Source organism: Kwoniella pini, chromosome 1 (genome assembly GCF_000512605.2).
Source record: "Kwoniella pini CBS 10737 chromosome 1, complete sequence".
NCBI lineage: Eukaryota > Fungi > Basidiomycota > Tremellomycetes > Tremellales > Cryptococcaceae > Kwoniella > Kwoniella pini.
The window spans coordinates 1,226,866-1,245,333 of NC_091716.1; the positions used below are offsets into that span (position 1 = coordinate 1,226,866).

Genomic DNA, 18,468 nt, shown 5'->3' on the forward strand with positions numbered 1-18,468 from the left:
CATATTGGGAGTATTGGCTATCATGCATGCAAATTATATATTTATCTGGTATACGTGTGCTGGGTATATGTCTATTCAATAGAAGGACTTTGAGATGCGATGGATCTATGCTGGGAGAAACCCCTTGATTAGGCTTCTATGAGACTTCTTCGAAAAGATCTTCATCTTCTTCCTCTTGATCGACCTTTTCATTTTCATCAATTTCCATCGATTCACTGGATTGTTCTAGTTGTGATTGATTCGTGGTTATCTCAGAGGAAGGTATGGGATTTAGATTGACTTCGTTCTCTCCTTTAGGCAGTTGAGCTGGATCTGTAATGTTATCAACAGATACGGGAGTAGTATTATCTTGTAATAATGAATCATTCGTTTTCGTTTTTGTATTATCATCTTGATCCGATACATTTGGTATTACATTGGAATTTTGATCATTAATCAATTCATTATTTTGAATATTATCCTTTGAGTTCTCTTTTGAATTATCTGTTTGTATAATATTATTAGAAGTTAATAATCCTTCAAATTCATTACTTAATTCTTTTCTTTTAATTAAAATATCTTTTCTAATTAAATTAATTTCTAAATCACGATTTTTAATTAATTCTTCTTCATCACCTAATAAAAGTAATAATTTTAATTCATGTGATAAATCTCTTAAATTTTGTGTTGAATTTATTAAAGAAGATGTTTTTAAAGGTAAATGAATTGGTAAAGTTGATGAAATTAAAGAAGAAGGTGAAGTACCAATCTATATATTTAAATTTTTAAATGAAAAAAATTAATTATCTTAAATATCGATTTGGAAATTTGAAAAAAAAAACTTACATTTGATAATTCAATTAAATCATTTAAACCTTCTATTATACTTTTTATTTCTTTATCAATTTTTTCATTCCATTTTTCATGTTCAATTTCTAATATTTTATTTATAAGTTCTTCTGTTTCTAAATTATCATTTTTTAATTCTTCTTGTATTATATTATTTGATCTAAAATTTTTTTTTTTACCTAATGTTGCTGATGGTAATGAAGTTGGTAAAATTGAATCTGTTTTAAAAGGTTGAGTAGATGACATTTTAAATCTTGTGCCTTTTTCTTGTTCCTTTCTTTGATTGTTATACTATTTGCGAATCACTGAATATCGGACGGTATTTAAAAGGCAAGTTGAAAGTTAAAATAAAGAATTAAATCAAGTTGATCACGGTTAAACATCACCACCATTTCAAGTAATCTACGCGATAACATAGAAAAGTGGAGGTTGACCACCCAAAGCAAGTCACAAGTATACCCTTCAATCGACCATATCACAAGTTTGCATTTCACTTATAATCGATTCTCGAGATCATTGCATCACAGACTAAAGATACAACCCATCACTCCCTTTGAGTTCCCCCTCGATCCATTATTACTAGCGAAACTCGACCTGGTCCTTTATCTTGATCAAGTGTCTTATACACATCACAAAACACGTATAAGGCAGGTTTTTGTCACAACTGGCTCAAACACATAGGAATCCTTTCATATTACGGTGGCGTTTGAGTTTGTCACACAATGAGCGAAACGTCAGATAGTTCTAATGCTACGGTATTGACATTCAAGCGTCTCATCCTGCCTCTTATATACATATATACATGCATTCGTAAGATGAAAGCAACCACTTCCCCCAAAAATTTAATAAAATATCCCCCTCAGTCTAAGTGATCCCACAAATCCCCGGAAAACCTGCAATAAAATAAAAGTATAATAACCGTTACATATATACAACCAATATAATTTGATCATTAAAAAGGTGTCGACATTTCACTTGATATCTCGATTTGAAAACCATCTTACACAAAAAATATCCCTAAATTTCATCGAAAGACCCACTAAACATACTTCATCAAAACTCATTGATCAAATTACCATACCTACTAACAAGGTGGAATCTCAGGTTTAGACTAAAGAAATCTATACTAACAAGTAAAGAGATAAATTGATAATTGTTTGCCATGTCGCGCAAAGCATATAATGACACATACGATAATCAAGGAATGGAGGATATTGAACTTGGAGATTCAACGTCTAAGAAAAGAGAAACTGATTCAAATTCGCCAGATCGATCTACTGATTATTTCAATTATCATCCACCATTCTTACTTGTCATTTCATGTTTCATAATTTGGATATTCTTATTATTGGTATGTTTTACACAACCTAATAATGGGTTTACTGCTATATTTCAAGATGGTGAAGATTATGTAGGCGTATTAAGTAAGTTACTAATTGTTCATTATTATTATTACGATTAATCTGATACAACCTGACTTGTACTTTTTTTTTCGTTCATAGGAAAATGTTCTCAAACCACATGTGATGCTTGGATGTCTTCATGTAATTCAATTCTCTCTGCCTTTTTAAAAATGAATTAAGATGAAATAAAGCTAATAGGTAAATTGGCTAGCGAGTTCTTCTTCAACTTCATCAAATTCTGAATCATCCCTCAAAAATATCCTACCAGGTTCAAATTCCAGCTCAAATTCAAGCTCAAAATCTAGTTCTACTTCATCTTCAAGTGAATCATCAAATTCAAATATTAAAAGAGCAGTAACTACATCTGATTTATCAAATTTTTACTTAACAACAGGTTTAGCTTGTTTAGCTTCTTTTTGGTTAATAACTTATATTTTAATTTTTATAATTATTCGTTATTTATCTTCAAATTTACCTATTATTAAAGAAAAAAATCAAAATAAGAAAAATGAATTATCTAAATTTAAAAAAATTTGGAAATCATTTAAAAATCCTATAAAAAGAATTTCTTTTAAATTAAGTAGAATTTTTTTATTTTTTTTAAGTTGGTTATTATTAGGAATTTCTTTTGATGTTACTATTAAAGTATTTAATGTTACAGGAATAAATGGAATTAGAATAGGTGTATTTGGTATGTCTTTTTTTTTTTCTTCCCCTTTTTTTTATCTTAATTTGTTTTAAATTATATATGATACTAATGATTTTGAATTTATTACATATTCATATTCAAAAGTTTTACATATATGTTGGATTTTATTATTTTTTATATTTTTTATTGAAATTTCTAGAGGTAGTTTAAGACGTAAATTAGATATGACATTTTGGGGATTACAATTCCGTTTTAAACATCGTAATAGAGCTTTAAATAAATGGAAAGATTATGATACAGCTAGAAAATCAAGATCAAATTCAAGTATTGGAGAAAAGAATCAGGCTAAGAAGCAAAAGCGAATAGAGAGGAGGGAAGAAGAGTAAAAAAAAAAGACTTGATACAAAGATGTAAGGTTAAATTACATTTGGATTATTCGGTTAAATACGTTTATTTATGCATTTCGCGTATCATTAAGACCGAATATTCAAGTTTAACTTGTACCTTACGAGTACAATTCAACCTTTTTCTTTCCTTTTCTTCTTCTTGCTACAATACATTCTAACAAGATCCGAGTTACATGTTCGGAACTTATAGCACTACCCAAAGGTAGAATCGTGCACCATCTGGGATGCTTTTAAAACGGCTTTCTCATGCTTTACCTACAGAATTAGCTTCTCTTATACCGGAACTAGGTGAGTAGTCTTTTCCTTCTCCTTATATCTTAAACCACGATCAGACGACGACCTCAAATCTGAAATGAGAGATCACAGAGTTTCGAGACATGGAGTATAAGTAAAGCTCAATGATACTGACGCATATATGTTAAAATTTTGGTAGAGGCATCGGGTATCAAAACAACGGAATCGCTAATATTCACCCAACCTTCCATTATCCTCAACAATGTGCCTATTCTTTCCATAGCTCAATTAGATTACTTCATTTCAGAATGTCTGCAGCTCACCACTCAGCCATCGATAAGTGGAGATGATGTTCAAGATGATCAGGAGGTATGGGCGGGTTTCGGCGTACGTAGTCTAGATGATTTATTCGAAGGGTGGAATGGATTTGGCGTGGTGGAAATCGCTGGACCAAGGAAAGTGGGCAAATCTGTAAGTCCATTTGGCTTACATACTCAGCTCTCGGGTGACATTCACTGAGAGGTTTACAGAAAAGCTGACGGATATATGCGTTATTGTAGCTGCTTGCAATGCATGCTGCTTTAAACCTTCTGAGATTGGACGAAGAAGCGATATGTACCTGGATAGACACTGAAGCCTCTTTCTCCCCCGAAAGAGCTAAGCAGATTCTAGAAAGCATGGGAGTAGACGTAAGCTCTTTACAGTTGGAAGATATTCGCTTGTGCGGCGGCGATGGCTTAAGTACGCTTCCCGCAGGAACCCAATCAAGTGTTGAAAAGATTAATGATTATAACTTCCTTCAAAGTGGAAGATACATTCGAAGCTATATCTCAGCTCAAGGCGGTGAGTTTGATTACGTGTACATCTCCGTTGGCGGATTTTCTTCTCTTTCTAGCTAATGCAAATCCTCTAGTCACTTGAAAGCCCGGATCAAACACGAACAAAAGTATTGGTTGTTGATACGATATATACACATTTCAAGGATAGGCTGTCCGCAAACTCTGCACAAGGTCAGCTACGGAAATCTGAATCCTCAAAATGCAATTTAAAAGCTGAACTTGATGGGAATCTTTAGGTCATGCGGATATGGTCAATCTGATGGATGAAATTGCTGAAATCACCCTTGCACATCGCATGCTTACTCTCGTGGGTCTTACGTATTATGAAGTAGTCTGATCATACTGTGAGGCCATACTGATGTCATACTTCACTCGTAGATAATCAATGCTACGGTATCCTGCGAACCCACAAACCTCCAATCCTCCTTCAATAAGATGGAGATCAAGCCAGCCCTGGGACCAGCTTTCACGTTCACCACCGATATAACTCTGTTAATGCAGGAAACTGGGGTGATTTTCGGATTGTTGGATCATCAAGAAAAGAATCGAAAGTTTGGTGGTCCTGGTTTAAGAGCGCTAGTCGAGGTGATCAGGAGCAAAATAACGGTAAGTCAGCTGTGCATAATGAAAAATCCGTTTTTTTGAGCTATTCTGATACTTTTACAGCCTACTGGTAGCTGGGCGGTGTATGAAACAGTAAGTGAAATTGTGCTTCATCAATGTCCGTGTCGAACTTCCAACTTACAACAAGTAATATATCTCAGGATGGTATTAAGCTATATGATGTGTTGCCGCCTCATCAAGTGGACGAGCGAAGTACTAGAATATCAGCTGGACTGCCTACTGGTCCCTATAGACCTATAATCGGCTCTTTGGCTCAGACTCTGATTCCATAGTGACATTGACGATTTACTCTTCTGACTTCTTCAATAAGATGAGCGGGAAAGTATATAGCTGCCACTGACATATAACCGGTAACGCCTTGTCCGAGACGATCACTATCAGTTGATTGGATGTGGGGCCCCGAATATTGTTGCGGGAAAGGGTTGTACCGCTTATCCCCGGTCGACAACCTGTGATAACATGTATCGAGATGTTTGGAAAACTGCAATATAGAATGTTGTTTACAAGTATAATTGTTGAGCAGCCATGGAAAGGTTATGCATATGCATGCGCTCAATTCTGCACAATTCAAGCTCTCTTCAAAGGAGCTGTGAGATCGAAGGTATCAGAAGAGAAAGTCAGTTGAAAAACGTTATCTGTTGTGATTAACGTTTTAGCGCATGAATTTTAAGAATACCCTGAGATTACGATTCATTCGTTCACTTGAATTGATTTAATATAACAGTACAATACACATACAATCTTCTTAAACTTCATCCCTCCTTTATCATTAACTTACAAGCTATCATCAATGTAGCTATTTGATCATTAATTTGATCAGGTATAGCAAAATTGCGGATACTGCTTGTACAAGATTGTACGTTCATAGGAGAACACCCATATGCGGAAATAGGTCATACCAGCTAAGACGTTTCTCCTTTCCCGCAACTCATTCATCAGTTCAATCTCAAGGGTATTACTTAAACATCATAGCTATATCTTTCATCCACTCTGATCTTGCCTTTCACTCTTGATTATCACCTTAGAATCGAAAACTGACTCCCGCGTTTCAAAAGAATCAAACTCAATCCCACATATCAGCCTAGGTTCGGATATTTGCCGCTCACCTTGATTCACACACAGGGTGAGTGCGCTTTTCCGTTCTTTTGCGCCATTAATATAGAATGTTACCGCTCTTTCGTTCCTCTTTTGTACTATCCTTGTTACGTTCTATTGACACTATATTGATCAACCTCTGATATAGATAAACCCCCTAGAAAGATATCAGAAGCGGTGCGCCGGATAAGACCGAAGAAGAGCAACGATTATTCGAAGATCACATCTTGTTCCAGCCGACCTCCAATATCATTCGTGAGTCACGGCGACCTGTTCATTGCATCTGCAGCCGTCTTTATGAGCCATCTGGCGAAGCTCTGCCATTCTCGTTTTGCGCTCGGATCGAACCCTCTCACGCCGGATCTCATGTCCATCTTTCACTTCACCTGGATTCAATTTCTCTTCAATCATTTGAGAACGTGCTCACTTGATTGTTTGAATAGGCCGAAATGACTCAAGTCAAACCCAAATCCTCGTCTCAAACACCGTCATCCTTATCAATGCAACAATCTACGTCGACAATGACCGCATCTCCTCCTTTATCACCAACTTCGTCTCTCCCGCCTGCTTCAGACGATGATCTCCCATCAGATCTCTCCGATTCTTGGCTTGAGATCGAAGAAAGATCATCCGTTGGTCCTTCAGTCCTGGGCGATATCGTCTTTAGCGACACTAGTAGTGATTCTCACGGTGCCGAACACGAAATTCGATCTCAATGGTCCGCTTCTTCCGATGATGGTCGAGATGCCGACATCGAAGAGGGTGGTGCGATTGTCCTCGAGCCTCAGCACGATCATAGTGATAATAGCTCATCCTTCTTGAACGACTACACCGATGCCGAAGCATCAACACACAAGCTCGGCTCCTCTGTTGACACACTGCATACTTCGTCCGATCCCATTGGACTAATCTTCCCAGCTGGCGAATCGTTCACTACCTCTTCTTCTGGTACGCTTAGCGGTCGCTTTACACCAAGTGCCTCTTTCAGTGCGCTCAAACCTATGACTCAACCTGATCAACCTTCCAGGTCAAGAGCGGGCACGACTGCCGAACCTGCTTTGTCTTCAATCACAGCTTTGGGAAGAATGTCTCCTCGACGAAGTTCTAGTCCCGTTAGACGAGGCGTCGATGATTCATGGTTAAAATCAAGTAGACTTTGGACTCTCCCTAGAGAAGAGAAAAGTGGAAACCGTGGACAAGACGGCGGACAATATCAACTGCTACCAAGCGACGATGATATCAGAGATCCTAAAGAGCAACCTGAAATTGAAGACGCAGCCGAACGCCTGCAGATGCCTAATATGGATGTTGGAAGACAAATACAGGAGAATGAAGACGAAGTCCAAGATAGAGTGCAGACCTTTCTTGGAGATGTAACGGTACAGGACGAGAAACTCGAAGTCAAGGGAGGTGTACTTCAAGAAATGGAAGATCAGCAAATGCTGGCTTCGGATGAAATGGAAGGGCTCAGGACTTTCGCCAAGAAGTGGTGAGTTTTTCAAGCTGCAGTTGGTCGGTGTCCAGAAGCTGACGCATGTCTTGCCTCTTTCTATTCATGCATCGATCTCCACATCAATCTTTACCCCTTGGCCCCTCCGTTCTTCCCTCACTCTACACCTTGCGTCCTCACACCCTTCCTTCTCTATGTTTCACTACGCATAAACTACTGCCACAATGATCGTCATCCATCATCCCTTCATCAGGTCCACAAGGGTCTCCTACTTCGCCTTAGCTTCGTTCCTCTCTATCACGCTGCTTCGATCTTTTGGATCTACCCTTTTCATCCCATTTGTTCCAGATCAAGCCAGCCAGTCGCTCAGCGAAACTCGAATGCCCATGAGCATACAAGTACCTAGACCATCCTCCTTCTGGAGCAATCTACCTTTCGCCTACCACGCCTCGACCTCCTCTGCGTCTTTAGTTAGCACACCTCTCACTACAGCGGTGCAGCCAGACCCACGTCTGATTCAGCAAGCGCTTGCGACGCTGTCAGCTCTGGTTCTACCCGAATCTCCTACAGTCGTAACGGCGACCACCAACACAGCTCCCAGCGCAGGAGATACGACCACCGATCCAGGTCACACCAAACCCTGCTGCGCGTTGTCGATCAGAAACAAACATGTGGCGCTCAGTGTACCTGTGTCGCATCAGGAGTCACATCCTTCGATAGCGAGAAAGCTCAGACACAAACTCCTACGGATCAACAAGACTGACAACACTGAGTTGAAGACGATTACCGCTTCTGTTGCCGATCCGGCTCACAATTGCACCTGCAGCTTGTCGACCATCGCGAAATCACAAGCTCTTGAACTCATCGGCAAGACCTTCGCCCCTCTTGCGATTTACTCCTCACATATCGCCAGTTTCTTCTCCCCGGTCCTGGCCCGTCTCGAGAGCGAACTAGGAGCCATTCACCAGAATGTTGTCCGGACTATTCATACGAGCGTTAATATGACCCGAACTTCTATAACCACAGCTGCGAGAGGTGCTCAGATTGTCAAATCATCGTTCTCTCACTTTTTCTCTTCGCACACTCCTTCAGCGTCTGAGGAGATAGCAAGAGCCTCAGCTATGTTCGATACACTCTCGGAATATGTGGAGGGTCATCTCGAGGCACTAGAGGAGCAAGCTGAAGCAATGCAAGAAAAGAGCATGGAATCAATATATCAAGCTAAACGAGGTTTGAATCGCTTGATGAGGGATCTCAAGACACTGCGAGGGATTGATGATAAGAAGATCTCAACAGACGTAGAAAAAGATGGACCGTTGCCTTTTTCCCATATGCAGGAGAAATCTAGCTCGAAAAGATATGTGCAGCGACTAAAAGGTAGAATAGGTAGCGATGGGAAGGGGGATACAAAGCGAAGACGAAGAGATCATTCCAGTAGAGAGCGAAGGAAAGAAAGGAAGTTGGAGAGGGGTTTGAAGAAAGATGGCGAGGTCCTGCACCCCATACCAAATATGGAGAAACCTTCAAGAGGTAAAAGGATTCTTGACCAGATTCATCATGTAAGTGTTAATATGTCTTCTGTTCATTTGTATTCGTAGTGCTTACATTCGGAGAAGGGTGCTATGGCACTAGTTTTGTGATTGAGATGGAGTTGACGGGATTGACGATGCCCTTGACGTGAGGAGTTTAACGTATAGACATATTGGCCTTCGTGGTCGAGATTCCTTTTTGTCCTAGTTGATTAGACCTTTGAGGTTCTCTTTTACCTGTCTGATTCGTGAAATTAAGATTTTTATCCACCCTCTTATTCTCTCTTCTCCCGCTTAGAGGTTATTTTTCATTTTGTACATATTCAATTTATCATATCCATCACATGTTGTTAAAATCCATTTCCTCCTTGCCCCGTTGTACATTCTTTAATTAGTCACTTGTATATACTTTGTTTGTTGTTTGTTAGCTTTATGAGAGTATGAATGATTTTTTACATTTATCCACAGGTTTATTGATGCGGGAAATGTTGAAAATCGATCATCCTGCATTCCGTGTATACTTCACTATTTGTCAGGAGAACATCTTGCCTTCTTCTCAGTATGAAAATTTTAGGTCGGTGGTATACAACATGACAATGAAAAGCACTGGAATAGATTGTTGGGGTTAGGTAAGCTAAGAAAAGAAGTGGGGATTGGGTGGGTGTAAGAGTATCTCAAAAAAAATTGTAAACTTAAGATTAATTTCATTTATGCATTTGATTATATCTATAATTTCAATAGCAAATAGAGTTATACAAACTTGCTCAATTTTAATTTGATTTGATTTTTTATTTTTTTATTTTTTTCCTAAAAAAATTGAATAAACTATTTGAAATATTTTGAAGGTACAAATGGCATAGAAGCAACAAATGCTTCTCTCATTTTTTTTCTAACTTCAATCAATACTGATGTATTTTTTTTATGATATCCATTAGAAATATAACCCATTGCAATATTTTTACCTGTACTAGGTGAAGGAATACCAGATGTAATTACTCCTATTTTTAAAATAATACAATTTCAAATTAGCTTGACTATTAAGATTATTTACTTAATTATTGATAAATTATCCATGGATTTAAAACCAAAAGAAAAAAAGAAAAAGAAAAAAAACACTTTGACTAACCAATTTGAGAAGATCCTGTTGAATCAAATATTTTACAACCTTCTCTTGCAGGAGAACCTATAATTTCAAATCCTACTCTTCTTCTAGAAGGTCCTGATGATAATTCAGATAATATTCTTGATTTACCTGGGAAAGTAGGTTCAGATCCTTCTATTCTTCTATCTTTACCTAAAATTCATAAAGTAAATTTTCAATTAGCTTTTTGTCCCCTTCTACTTTGAGAATCTCATGAAATAGAAACTAACCGATAACCCAACTTAAACCTGCTTCAACTGGACTAACACTTTCATCTAAATCGTGTCCGTAAAGACACATACCAGCTTCAAGTCTTAATGAATCTCTCGCTCCGAGTCCAATTAATTGAACATCAGGATGATTTGTTATTGATGTTGTTATTGAAACGGCATTTGAAGGTGGAATTGAGATCTACAAAGATTGTATTTATGAGCTCAAGGGTTATTGAAAATATCAAATTTCGTAATATATCATCATTCTTGAAGTATTCAACTCACTTCAAAACCATCTTCACCTGTATATCCTCCTCTTGCAACATGACATTTTACCTTTCCATCTCCATCTTTTAGTTCTATAAAAGCACTTTGTCCAAATTTAATATTATTTAAATCTGTTCCATCTAGAATTAAATCTTGAAGTACATTAGAAGATTTAGGACCTTGTAAAGCAATTAAACCAAATCCATCTAAAGTTTCCCATTTAACTTCTTTTCCAATATTTGATTTATTCCATTCATCAAGTTTTTTTAAAATATGTTCTTTATCTTCTTTTGATCTTCCTGCATTTGTAACAACGTAAAAAGATTCATTAGAATGTTTTGTAATTATTGTATCATCTATTATACCTCCTTCTTCATTTAATAAAACACTTAAAGTCGATGTAAATGGTTTTAATGTTGATAAACTTGATGGACAAAGTGATAAGAGAAATTCTTGTGCAGTTGAACCTGTAAAAGTATGTTGAAGCATATGAGAAACATCAAATAAACCTGCTGAAGCTCGAACATGTTTATGCGCGGTAACTATAACGTATTCCCATTACTTCATTGCTCACATTTGTCGATAGAAACAAGTGAAATTTACTCACTTTGCCCTATATCACCATAGCTTAAAGGCATACTCCATCCGGCAAAAGGTACCATTTTTGCTTGATGTTGAACATGGAAATCATAGAGAGGAGTTTTTTGTAGCTATTTAAACAGATCAAGGTGAATCAGCTGGAAGTCAGAAGATTCAAAATTGGACAAAATGATGAACTTACCTCCTCAGATAGCCTCAAGGAAGTAGCGAAACCTCTGGATAAGCTGAATACACCTTGTCTAGATACCTCAGCGGATGTGGCAAGACGCGAACAGCGTATGATGGGTCGAAGGGATGTCATGGTGATATCCTGTGATAATTTTGATTATATCGCTTCACGTATGATTTCAATCTATATGAGAAAGATAAGAAGAGGGAAAAGAGGAATTGATGCGTTAGACTTTGAATGCGTATATATTTGTAAATAGCCCTTTGAAACGGTTTATTACTTTGTTATACTATTTCCATTCCACGGATGACAGATTCCCTTGTTTGGTAGATGAGTTTCCAATATTCGCCTGTTCTTTGATAATTCTTGGAAATAAATCAATCTTTTGTTTTCCAACAATCATTTCTCAGGAACACCTTTTAAGCTTGAGCGCCTAGTACTAGTAGCCTGCTTATCTCTTGTGTCGAATTACGTAAAAGTTCCCAATGATTATGCCACGAGATCGATAATCAACTTAAGCTGTTCCCGGTTTTATGATCCGAGTTGTCTTGCGATCGCCTACGCGGTATAGTCTTGTACTTTTTATTGGTGTCTTGGCTAAAATAAATGAAATCGAAATCATCCTTTCATTATACTTCGACTGCCCATACATATCGCATGATTATACTTGGACACATTCTCATGTTCTCATCCTCTAATTCACTGCACATATAACACCGCTTCTTCCATATATCCTCTCCCAAGATGGATCGTCTACCACCCTCATCACCACCTCCACTTCCGCCTCATACCGATGAAGATAGATGTAAGCTGCTAGGAACGACAGGATTAATTGTACAAGCCATAAGTAAGTAGGTCTCTCAATCTTGCAAAGAGCTGTCATCTTAAAAATACAAAAAAGCCTGGAAACTGATTTGGTTTTAGTGGGTGTGTTGGTCATCCTGTCCTTGGTGGTCAAACGTCAACTAGAAAAGCGTAAACGCTCTTGGAGAATATGGGTATATGATGTTGGAAAACAATTAGCCGGTCAAGCTGTCGTACACGTCTTAAATGTGTTGGTGGGTTGATATGATCGGTCGAACCCGGACTAAACTCACAACACAATCTGATTATGTCATCTGTTCATTTAGATATCTGACGTTGTAGCCAAAGTCGCTCACAATAATCCTTGTTCACTTTATTTTCTGAACGTTCTGATAGATACAACATTGGGTGAGTTCTCATGGCAACATACTTCGTAACGTTCACTTATACGGTTTGATTATATACTCAGGCGTCGGAATCATCTACTTTAGTCTGAAGTCTTACACGTGGTATTTCTCGACTTATTTGGCTTATGACGGGTTCATTAGTGGACAATATGGACATCCACCCAACCCAATCTTGTAAGTGTTGCTCTCAGTAAGAACAAATCACCGATATATACGTCACATGAGCAAACGGGACTGAACAGCTACTATCGTTTCGCAGCTGGTGTAAACAGTTAGCCCCTTATCTGATGTCTATAATTACAATGAAAATACTCGTTCTCCTACCCTTAACATTGCCCGGAATCTCAAGAGCATTAATCACATGGTCACACAATATGCTTGATTTTTTAGGTCCAAGAGGTCAAGTCATCTTCGTCATGGCCATTTTTCCTTTAGTGATGAACGTTGTGCAATTCTGTTTGGTGGATCAAGTCATCAAAGCAGGCAAAGACGAGGACGAAGATGGTGATCACGATGGATCAGGAGGAGGAGGGGACTATAGGAGAGTAAGGGAATTTGACGATCATGATCAAGATGGACAAGATTTAGAATCTGGTAATAGACCAATATCAAGAGAAATTGGTCGAAACATACTCCCGCCTTCAAGTGCAAGAAAAGAAAGTAGTGCATCAGTAGTCATACCTTCTTCACCGTTGTTAACATCGAATCAAAGAGATTATGGCTCAGCTACACCATCACCAAATGGATCACCAATCAAATCGAAATCACATATTAATGAATTTGGTGAAAATGCAGCAAATAAAGATAATCTATGGTCGAAATTGATTAATAAAGTATCGGATATTTCAACTTCTACAAGATCAAGTTCGACTGTGTTCTTTGATGCTCAGACTGAAATTGAAAGTAACGCAAGTATGAGTGTGGATAATAGGGATAGGTTATATGTAAGGGATAATAGAAGAGGAAATAGAAGCTCAGCACCTTCTCCTGAAACTCTCCCTAGTGATGCAAGTCCTTCAACGACTATTTCAACTTCACCTTTTACAGAATTGGGAAATCATGATCAGGGAGTTATGGAAGGGGAAATATCACCGACTGTGAATTTGGATCTAGAAGGCAGAAAACGATATATACCTGATGAATTAGAAAGAGAAGCTAGATTGACCCTTAGTCCACCTGCTTCTCCGACTGTTGATAATTTACGAAATAGTACAGATTCTGTCGGGTTGAAAGAAGTGAGAGGACAAATCAATAAGGACAATCGATCAGAATAATTGTACAATGTATTGTCGAAGGACCGGTTGGATATCTCAGTTGTATGCATTACGTCGTGATACACCGCATTGTCTCTCCGCTGCTATCAATCATTACCAAATGTGCATTGCTTATAGGCTTTCGAAACCTGACTACTGACTATCCACGGTTGCGATTGTTCCGTTATTATCCATGTATAATCGCTATCCGCATGGCATCCGTATGCTATGTTGAGAGTGTCAATAAAGTATGATGGATACGATATCGAGCATTGACGATTACTTGATTAAAGTTGTACGAGATGTTTCCGATCGACATGATATCATGTAATTTGTTAAAAAGTCTAGACTCAATCACAATTTACACTAGACTAATGTTCTCGATTATTACCGAATTTGGAAAAAATAATAGTATCTTGGATATATCTATCTTATTTGTTACTCATCCATGCATGGTATTAATCATTCTCCAACTGATCAAAAGCAATCCCTTTTATCATAATTTACATACTTCACTTCATCTTAATAACATATTTTGCGCAAGAAAAATTAGAATTCATAGCTTTTTTGGACTACGGATCTGCGCATACAATAATATCGGTATTCTAGATTTTCCAGACTCAGATAAAGGTGACTAGATTTGAATTTAGATTTTTAATCTACATCCACTCATACTCTAAAATCAATTTAACAACAAGAAATGATATCAAGATAAATTCAACTATTCAAAGTATAATAAAGGTTGTTCCTAAGTGTCAAGATATCCAAACCAGATTGATGGTGAGTTCGTACCTACCTTCAAAGGAACCTGATTTAATAAAAAAGTTAATTGCTTCCGGATCTCAATCGGACCGTTAGCCTTTATATTGGGTTATCATCTTGAGAATTCAATAATATACTTCAATCTCGCTTTTGAAAATTACAACAAGTTTACATAGCAAAATAAAGACTCTTTCACTGTTACGTAGTATTGCACCGTAGACAATCATTGACCACAATCTCGGCATTTCACTATCTCAATACATTTATCGCGTTGGATTACTCTTCTTTACAACGCCTAAATAGGGGAGAGTTCACCTACAGAAATGTCGCTCTTACGCGACACCCATCCTCATCAACATCACTCCATACTACATTCACCTTCATTAGCCTCAACATCATCCTCGTCCACACCTATAACACCTCTCGATTCATGTAAACCTCGATCTTCTTCTTCTCGAAATGACTTATTCACGGCTTCATGGCAACCCGAATTACCACCGCCTAAACCACTAGCAGGCTCATCTTCTACCGTTACAGGATCGTCAAGCTCTCACAAAAGACCATCAACATCAGGTAGTTTAAATTCAATTTTCGATTTAGCTGGTAATGATTATTTGACAGGAATACATGCAAATACATTACCTTCTTCGCCTATAAGAAAGAGGGGAGAATTAGGATTGAAAATGGATTTAGAAGGTATAGATAATAACAAATTTTCATCTAGACGTGGATCAGAAATAGATGAATTTGGATTAACATTAAATTCTAAAACATCTTTTCCAATTTTAAATAAAAATGATATTTCACCTTCACCTCGTACTTCTTCATTTTTCGATACACCTTCTGAAATTATTACTCCACCACCTGCACCAAGATTAATTAATTCAATTAATGCTCAAACTAGTGGAATAAGTTCTTTTGCACCTTCTCCTTTAAATTTATCAAGATCATCAAGTATAAATGTAAGAAAATCTACAAATCAAATTCCTCCTCCTTTACCTCTTCAACAACAAACAGAGATATCACCTATTTCAGCTACGAGTTCTATTTCTGTTGAATCAAGTTCAAGAAAAAGATCAACGGATAGTTATGCAGATCCTTTATCACCTTTACATCAATCTCCTCAATTACCACCTAGTGGATCTGCTGGATTAGAAGGTTGGAAACCTCCTTTACCACCTTCATCTGATGATATAGAATTACGATTGATACCAAATTCAACTTATCTACTTGGAGAAGGACGCTATGCTAGAGCATATTTAGCATCCTATAAACGTAAAAGAAGGATAGGTCATGGTAGGTATGGAAATGATTTGTTAAGTAGATCAGGTTCAATAAGGAAACAATCACAACAACAAGAAATGGAAATGGAAGTTAATGAAGATGGAGATGGATTAATAGGTGGAAGTTGGAAATTATGTGCTGCTAAAAGACTTGCACCTGATAGAGAGTCTCAAACTATGGGCTTAAGAGAAGCATTCTTTCTTCATCGTTTGGCAAAGAATTCATCAAAGAAACCTAGTCCTTCAACTTCTACGGAGAGATACGATAATGCGAAATCCAGGATACGACTTAGACAACGAGCTGTATCGCCTTTAAGAGGTAATCATGAAACCACCCTGATTTCTGGTACCTCACCTGATGCACAAGAAGAGGCACGATCCGAAAAACGTCGCCGACCTTGCGGGAGTGTTTACGTGATTAAGCTTATAGCAGTCAAAGAGGATATAGAAGGATTTCCTTCACTCGGTAATTCCAATCAAGCTCAAACTCACGCAAGATCATCTTCGGATGTCTTGACTGGAACCGAATCAAAAAGCAGTACTTCGATGAAAGTACCAGGCGATTTAAGAAGACAAAGATCATCAACTATAATTAATGCCCATGCAACTTTACCACAAAGTGGAGATGGAGGTACATTACCTTCTTATCCATCTTTACCTTCTTTAGCCCAGTCAGCACGACATGAGCAAAGTCAACCTTCACTTTCCAGATTAGTTCTTCTCCTTGAACATGCACCATTAGGAACGCTCGATAGGATGCTTAGGACAAGTCCACAATTGGTTGGAAGGGGTTTATGGGAAAGGTGGGCTAGAGAAGGTGCTGAAGCTCTAGAATGGGTACATGGTAAAGGTGTGGTTCATGCGGATGTCAAACCAGGCAATTTGCTTGTAAGTCTTATTGTTACTTCAAACCATACTTTGGTGTTTCCACTATTCCAACATCAATCAATGTCATCATTGCCGCTTCCGATCCTTATAAACGCTAATTTCGTGTCCTGTATTTCTAGCTCACCGCCGACCTACACATTCGCCTATCCGATTTCGGTTCATCTTTACTGATTCATCCCGATCACCCTCCTACCGACGGCCTTGGTTTAGGGACATTACCATTTTCTCCTCCTGAGTTGGTTGATCCAAATCAATCATTCTCATTCCCTGTTGACATATTCGCATTGGGAGCCACGTTATATCAATGTTTAACGGGTAGAGAACCTTTCCGAGGTATAAGGACAGTAGAAATGATGCATCATGTAAGAAAAGGAGGATTATGGGCATACGAAGAGAGAGAAAGATTTCAAAGAGTTGGAAATGAAGATGGAGTTTCAACTGCCGGAAGTCCATATCCTTCTGCTTGGAGAGGATATTCTTCTACTTCAAACAATGGAGCAGGATACCCTTCTGGAAGTGTTGGTGGTAATAATGGAGTAAAAAGAACAGGTTCATTAAGAGTACCTCCTAGTTATTCAAGAGAACATTTAGTAGCTGTTGTTGATCCTTCATTTCCGCATGGAGGTCACGGACATGGAGTAAAACCAAAATTAAAAAGAATGACTTCTGCAGAAAGTATTAGAGCTTCAGATGAAGTTTCTTCAAGTGAAAGTCCTTCTGGTGTTAAACTTTATGCTAATTGGGTTAAATCTGGTCCAATTGTAACTACACCTTCAGGTTCATCAACAACAACAAATGAAGGAATGAATTATGATGCTATAACTAAATTATTATCTGATGAAGATGATTTTGGATCAGATTTAATTAGTCCAACTTATGGTATTTCAAGAAATAATTCACTCAGAAAACAACAACAACAAAATCAAAGTAATAAAACAAGTCCAAGTCCAACAACGATGAGTGAAAATTCATTGAACTCGGGAAAATCAATTCCAAAAGCTATGATTCAATTACCTACTCCAACTTCACCTTCTTCTATAATTTTACCTGAAAATCAAAATAATGATAATATATATTATTCGAATAATAAAGTTTTAAAAGAATCTTATAATGATGGAAGTCCTTCTATGCTTTTCCTCGATGGAGCAGAAAGAGTTCCAGAAGAAATAAGAAATGTAATTAGAAAAATGCTTAGTCCAATTGCACAAGATAGATTGACAGCTGAACAAGTTAGATTGATATGGGATGAATTGGATGTTGGTTTGAATGAGGATGATGAGGATAATTCAGTGTAATGGAAACTTATTGAAGTTCAATTGTATGACCTGGAGTGAAGAGTCCAGGCGGTTCAAGAGGGAAGGGTACTTTAAATGGAGGTAAATCTCGAGAACATATGTGATTTGAGAGGTTTGCATTCAGTGAAAATGATCATTAAGTTGTATAAGAATTTTTCGGATTTAGGTCAAGTTCGACTATGTTGTATTATAGGCTGTTAACAGATACTATGCTATATATTATTCCTTACTTGATATTAATTTCGAAATAACATAAGCTGCAAAACCTCAGCAATCAAAAGCATTGCAACATGACAGGATAATTTACATGATTCATCCCAATAGAACTT

The 18,468-nt window shown here is 37.6% G+C and overlaps 7 protein-coding genes across 7 annotated transcripts; 5 read left to right on the forward strand and 2 right to left on the reverse strand.

The window, feature by feature from the left end:
• Positions 1-136: 136 nt before the first annotated feature.
• I206_100472 (uncharacterized protein) lies at positions 137-1,074 on the reverse strand (the record flags this gene model as incomplete). Its single annotated transcript, XM_019152633.1, has 2 exons — positions 137-748; positions 826-1,074. The coding sequence occupies 2 exons, from the start codon at positions 1,072-1,074 to the stop codon at positions 137-139; spliced, it is 861 nt and encodes a 286-aa protein (XP_019014771.1).
• A 916-nt stretch (positions 1,075-1,990) lies between these two features.
• On the forward strand, positions 1,991-3,266 carry I206_100473 (uncharacterized protein; the record flags this gene model as incomplete). Its single annotated transcript, XM_070202209.1, has 4 exons — positions 1,991-2,252; positions 2,331-2,372; positions 2,443-2,922; positions 3,025-3,266. 4 exons carry the CDS (start codon positions 1,991-1,993, stop codon positions 3,264-3,266), a joined length of 1,026 nt encoding a protein of 341 aa, XP_070058310.1.
• A 245-nt stretch (positions 3,267-3,511) lies between these two features.
• I206_100474 (uncharacterized protein) lies at positions 3,512-5,256 on the forward strand (the record flags this gene model as incomplete). Its single annotated transcript, XM_070202210.1, has 9 exons — positions 3,512-3,575; positions 3,721-3,992; positions 4,082-4,210; positions 4,278-4,364; positions 4,435-4,531; positions 4,597-4,667; positions 4,739-4,966; positions 5,027-5,056; positions 5,125-5,256. The coding sequence occupies 9 exons, from the start codon at positions 3,512-3,514 to the stop codon at positions 5,254-5,256; spliced, it is 1,110 nt and encodes a 369-aa protein (XP_070058311.1).
• Positions 5,257-6,528: 1,272 nt separating this feature from the next.
• Positions 6,529-9,169, forward strand: I206_100475 (uncharacterized protein; the record flags this gene model as incomplete). The annotated part of the gene is made up of 3 exons (XM_070202211.1): positions 6,529-7,568; positions 7,783-9,088; positions 9,146-9,169. 3 exons carry the CDS (start codon positions 6,529-6,531, stop codon positions 9,167-9,169), a joined length of 2,370 nt encoding a protein of 789 aa, XP_070058312.1.
• A 714-nt stretch (positions 9,170-9,883) lies between these two features.
• Positions 9,884-11,579, reverse strand: I206_100476 (glycine cleavage system T protein; the record flags this gene model as incomplete). The annotated part of the gene is made up of 6 exons (XM_019152628.1): positions 9,884-10,056; positions 10,185-10,352; positions 10,430-10,610; positions 10,697-11,220; positions 11,286-11,388; positions 11,460-11,579. 6 exons carry the CDS (start codon positions 11,577-11,579, stop codon positions 9,884-9,886), a joined length of 1,269 nt encoding a protein of 422 aa, XP_019014766.1.
• Positions 11,580-12,191: 612 nt separating this feature from the next.
• I206_100477 (uncharacterized protein) lies at positions 12,192-13,932 on the forward strand (the record flags this gene model as incomplete). The annotated part of the gene is made up of 5 exons (XM_019152627.1): positions 12,192-12,294; positions 12,372-12,505; positions 12,578-12,659; positions 12,721-12,832; positions 12,918-13,932. The coding sequence occupies 5 exons, from the start codon at positions 12,192-12,194 to the stop codon at positions 13,930-13,932; spliced, it is 1,446 nt and encodes a 481-aa protein (XP_019014765.1).
• Positions 13,933-14,996: 1,064 nt separating this feature from the next.
• I206_100478 (uncharacterized protein) lies at positions 14,997-18,139 on the forward strand (the record flags this gene model as incomplete). The annotated part of the gene is made up of 2 exons (XM_019152626.1): positions 14,997-16,844; positions 16,964-18,139. The coding sequence occupies 2 exons, from the start codon at positions 14,997-14,999 to the stop codon at positions 18,137-18,139; spliced, it is 3,024 nt and encodes a 1,007-aa protein (XP_019014764.1).
• Between the last annotated feature and the right edge of the window lie 329 nt (positions 18,140-18,468).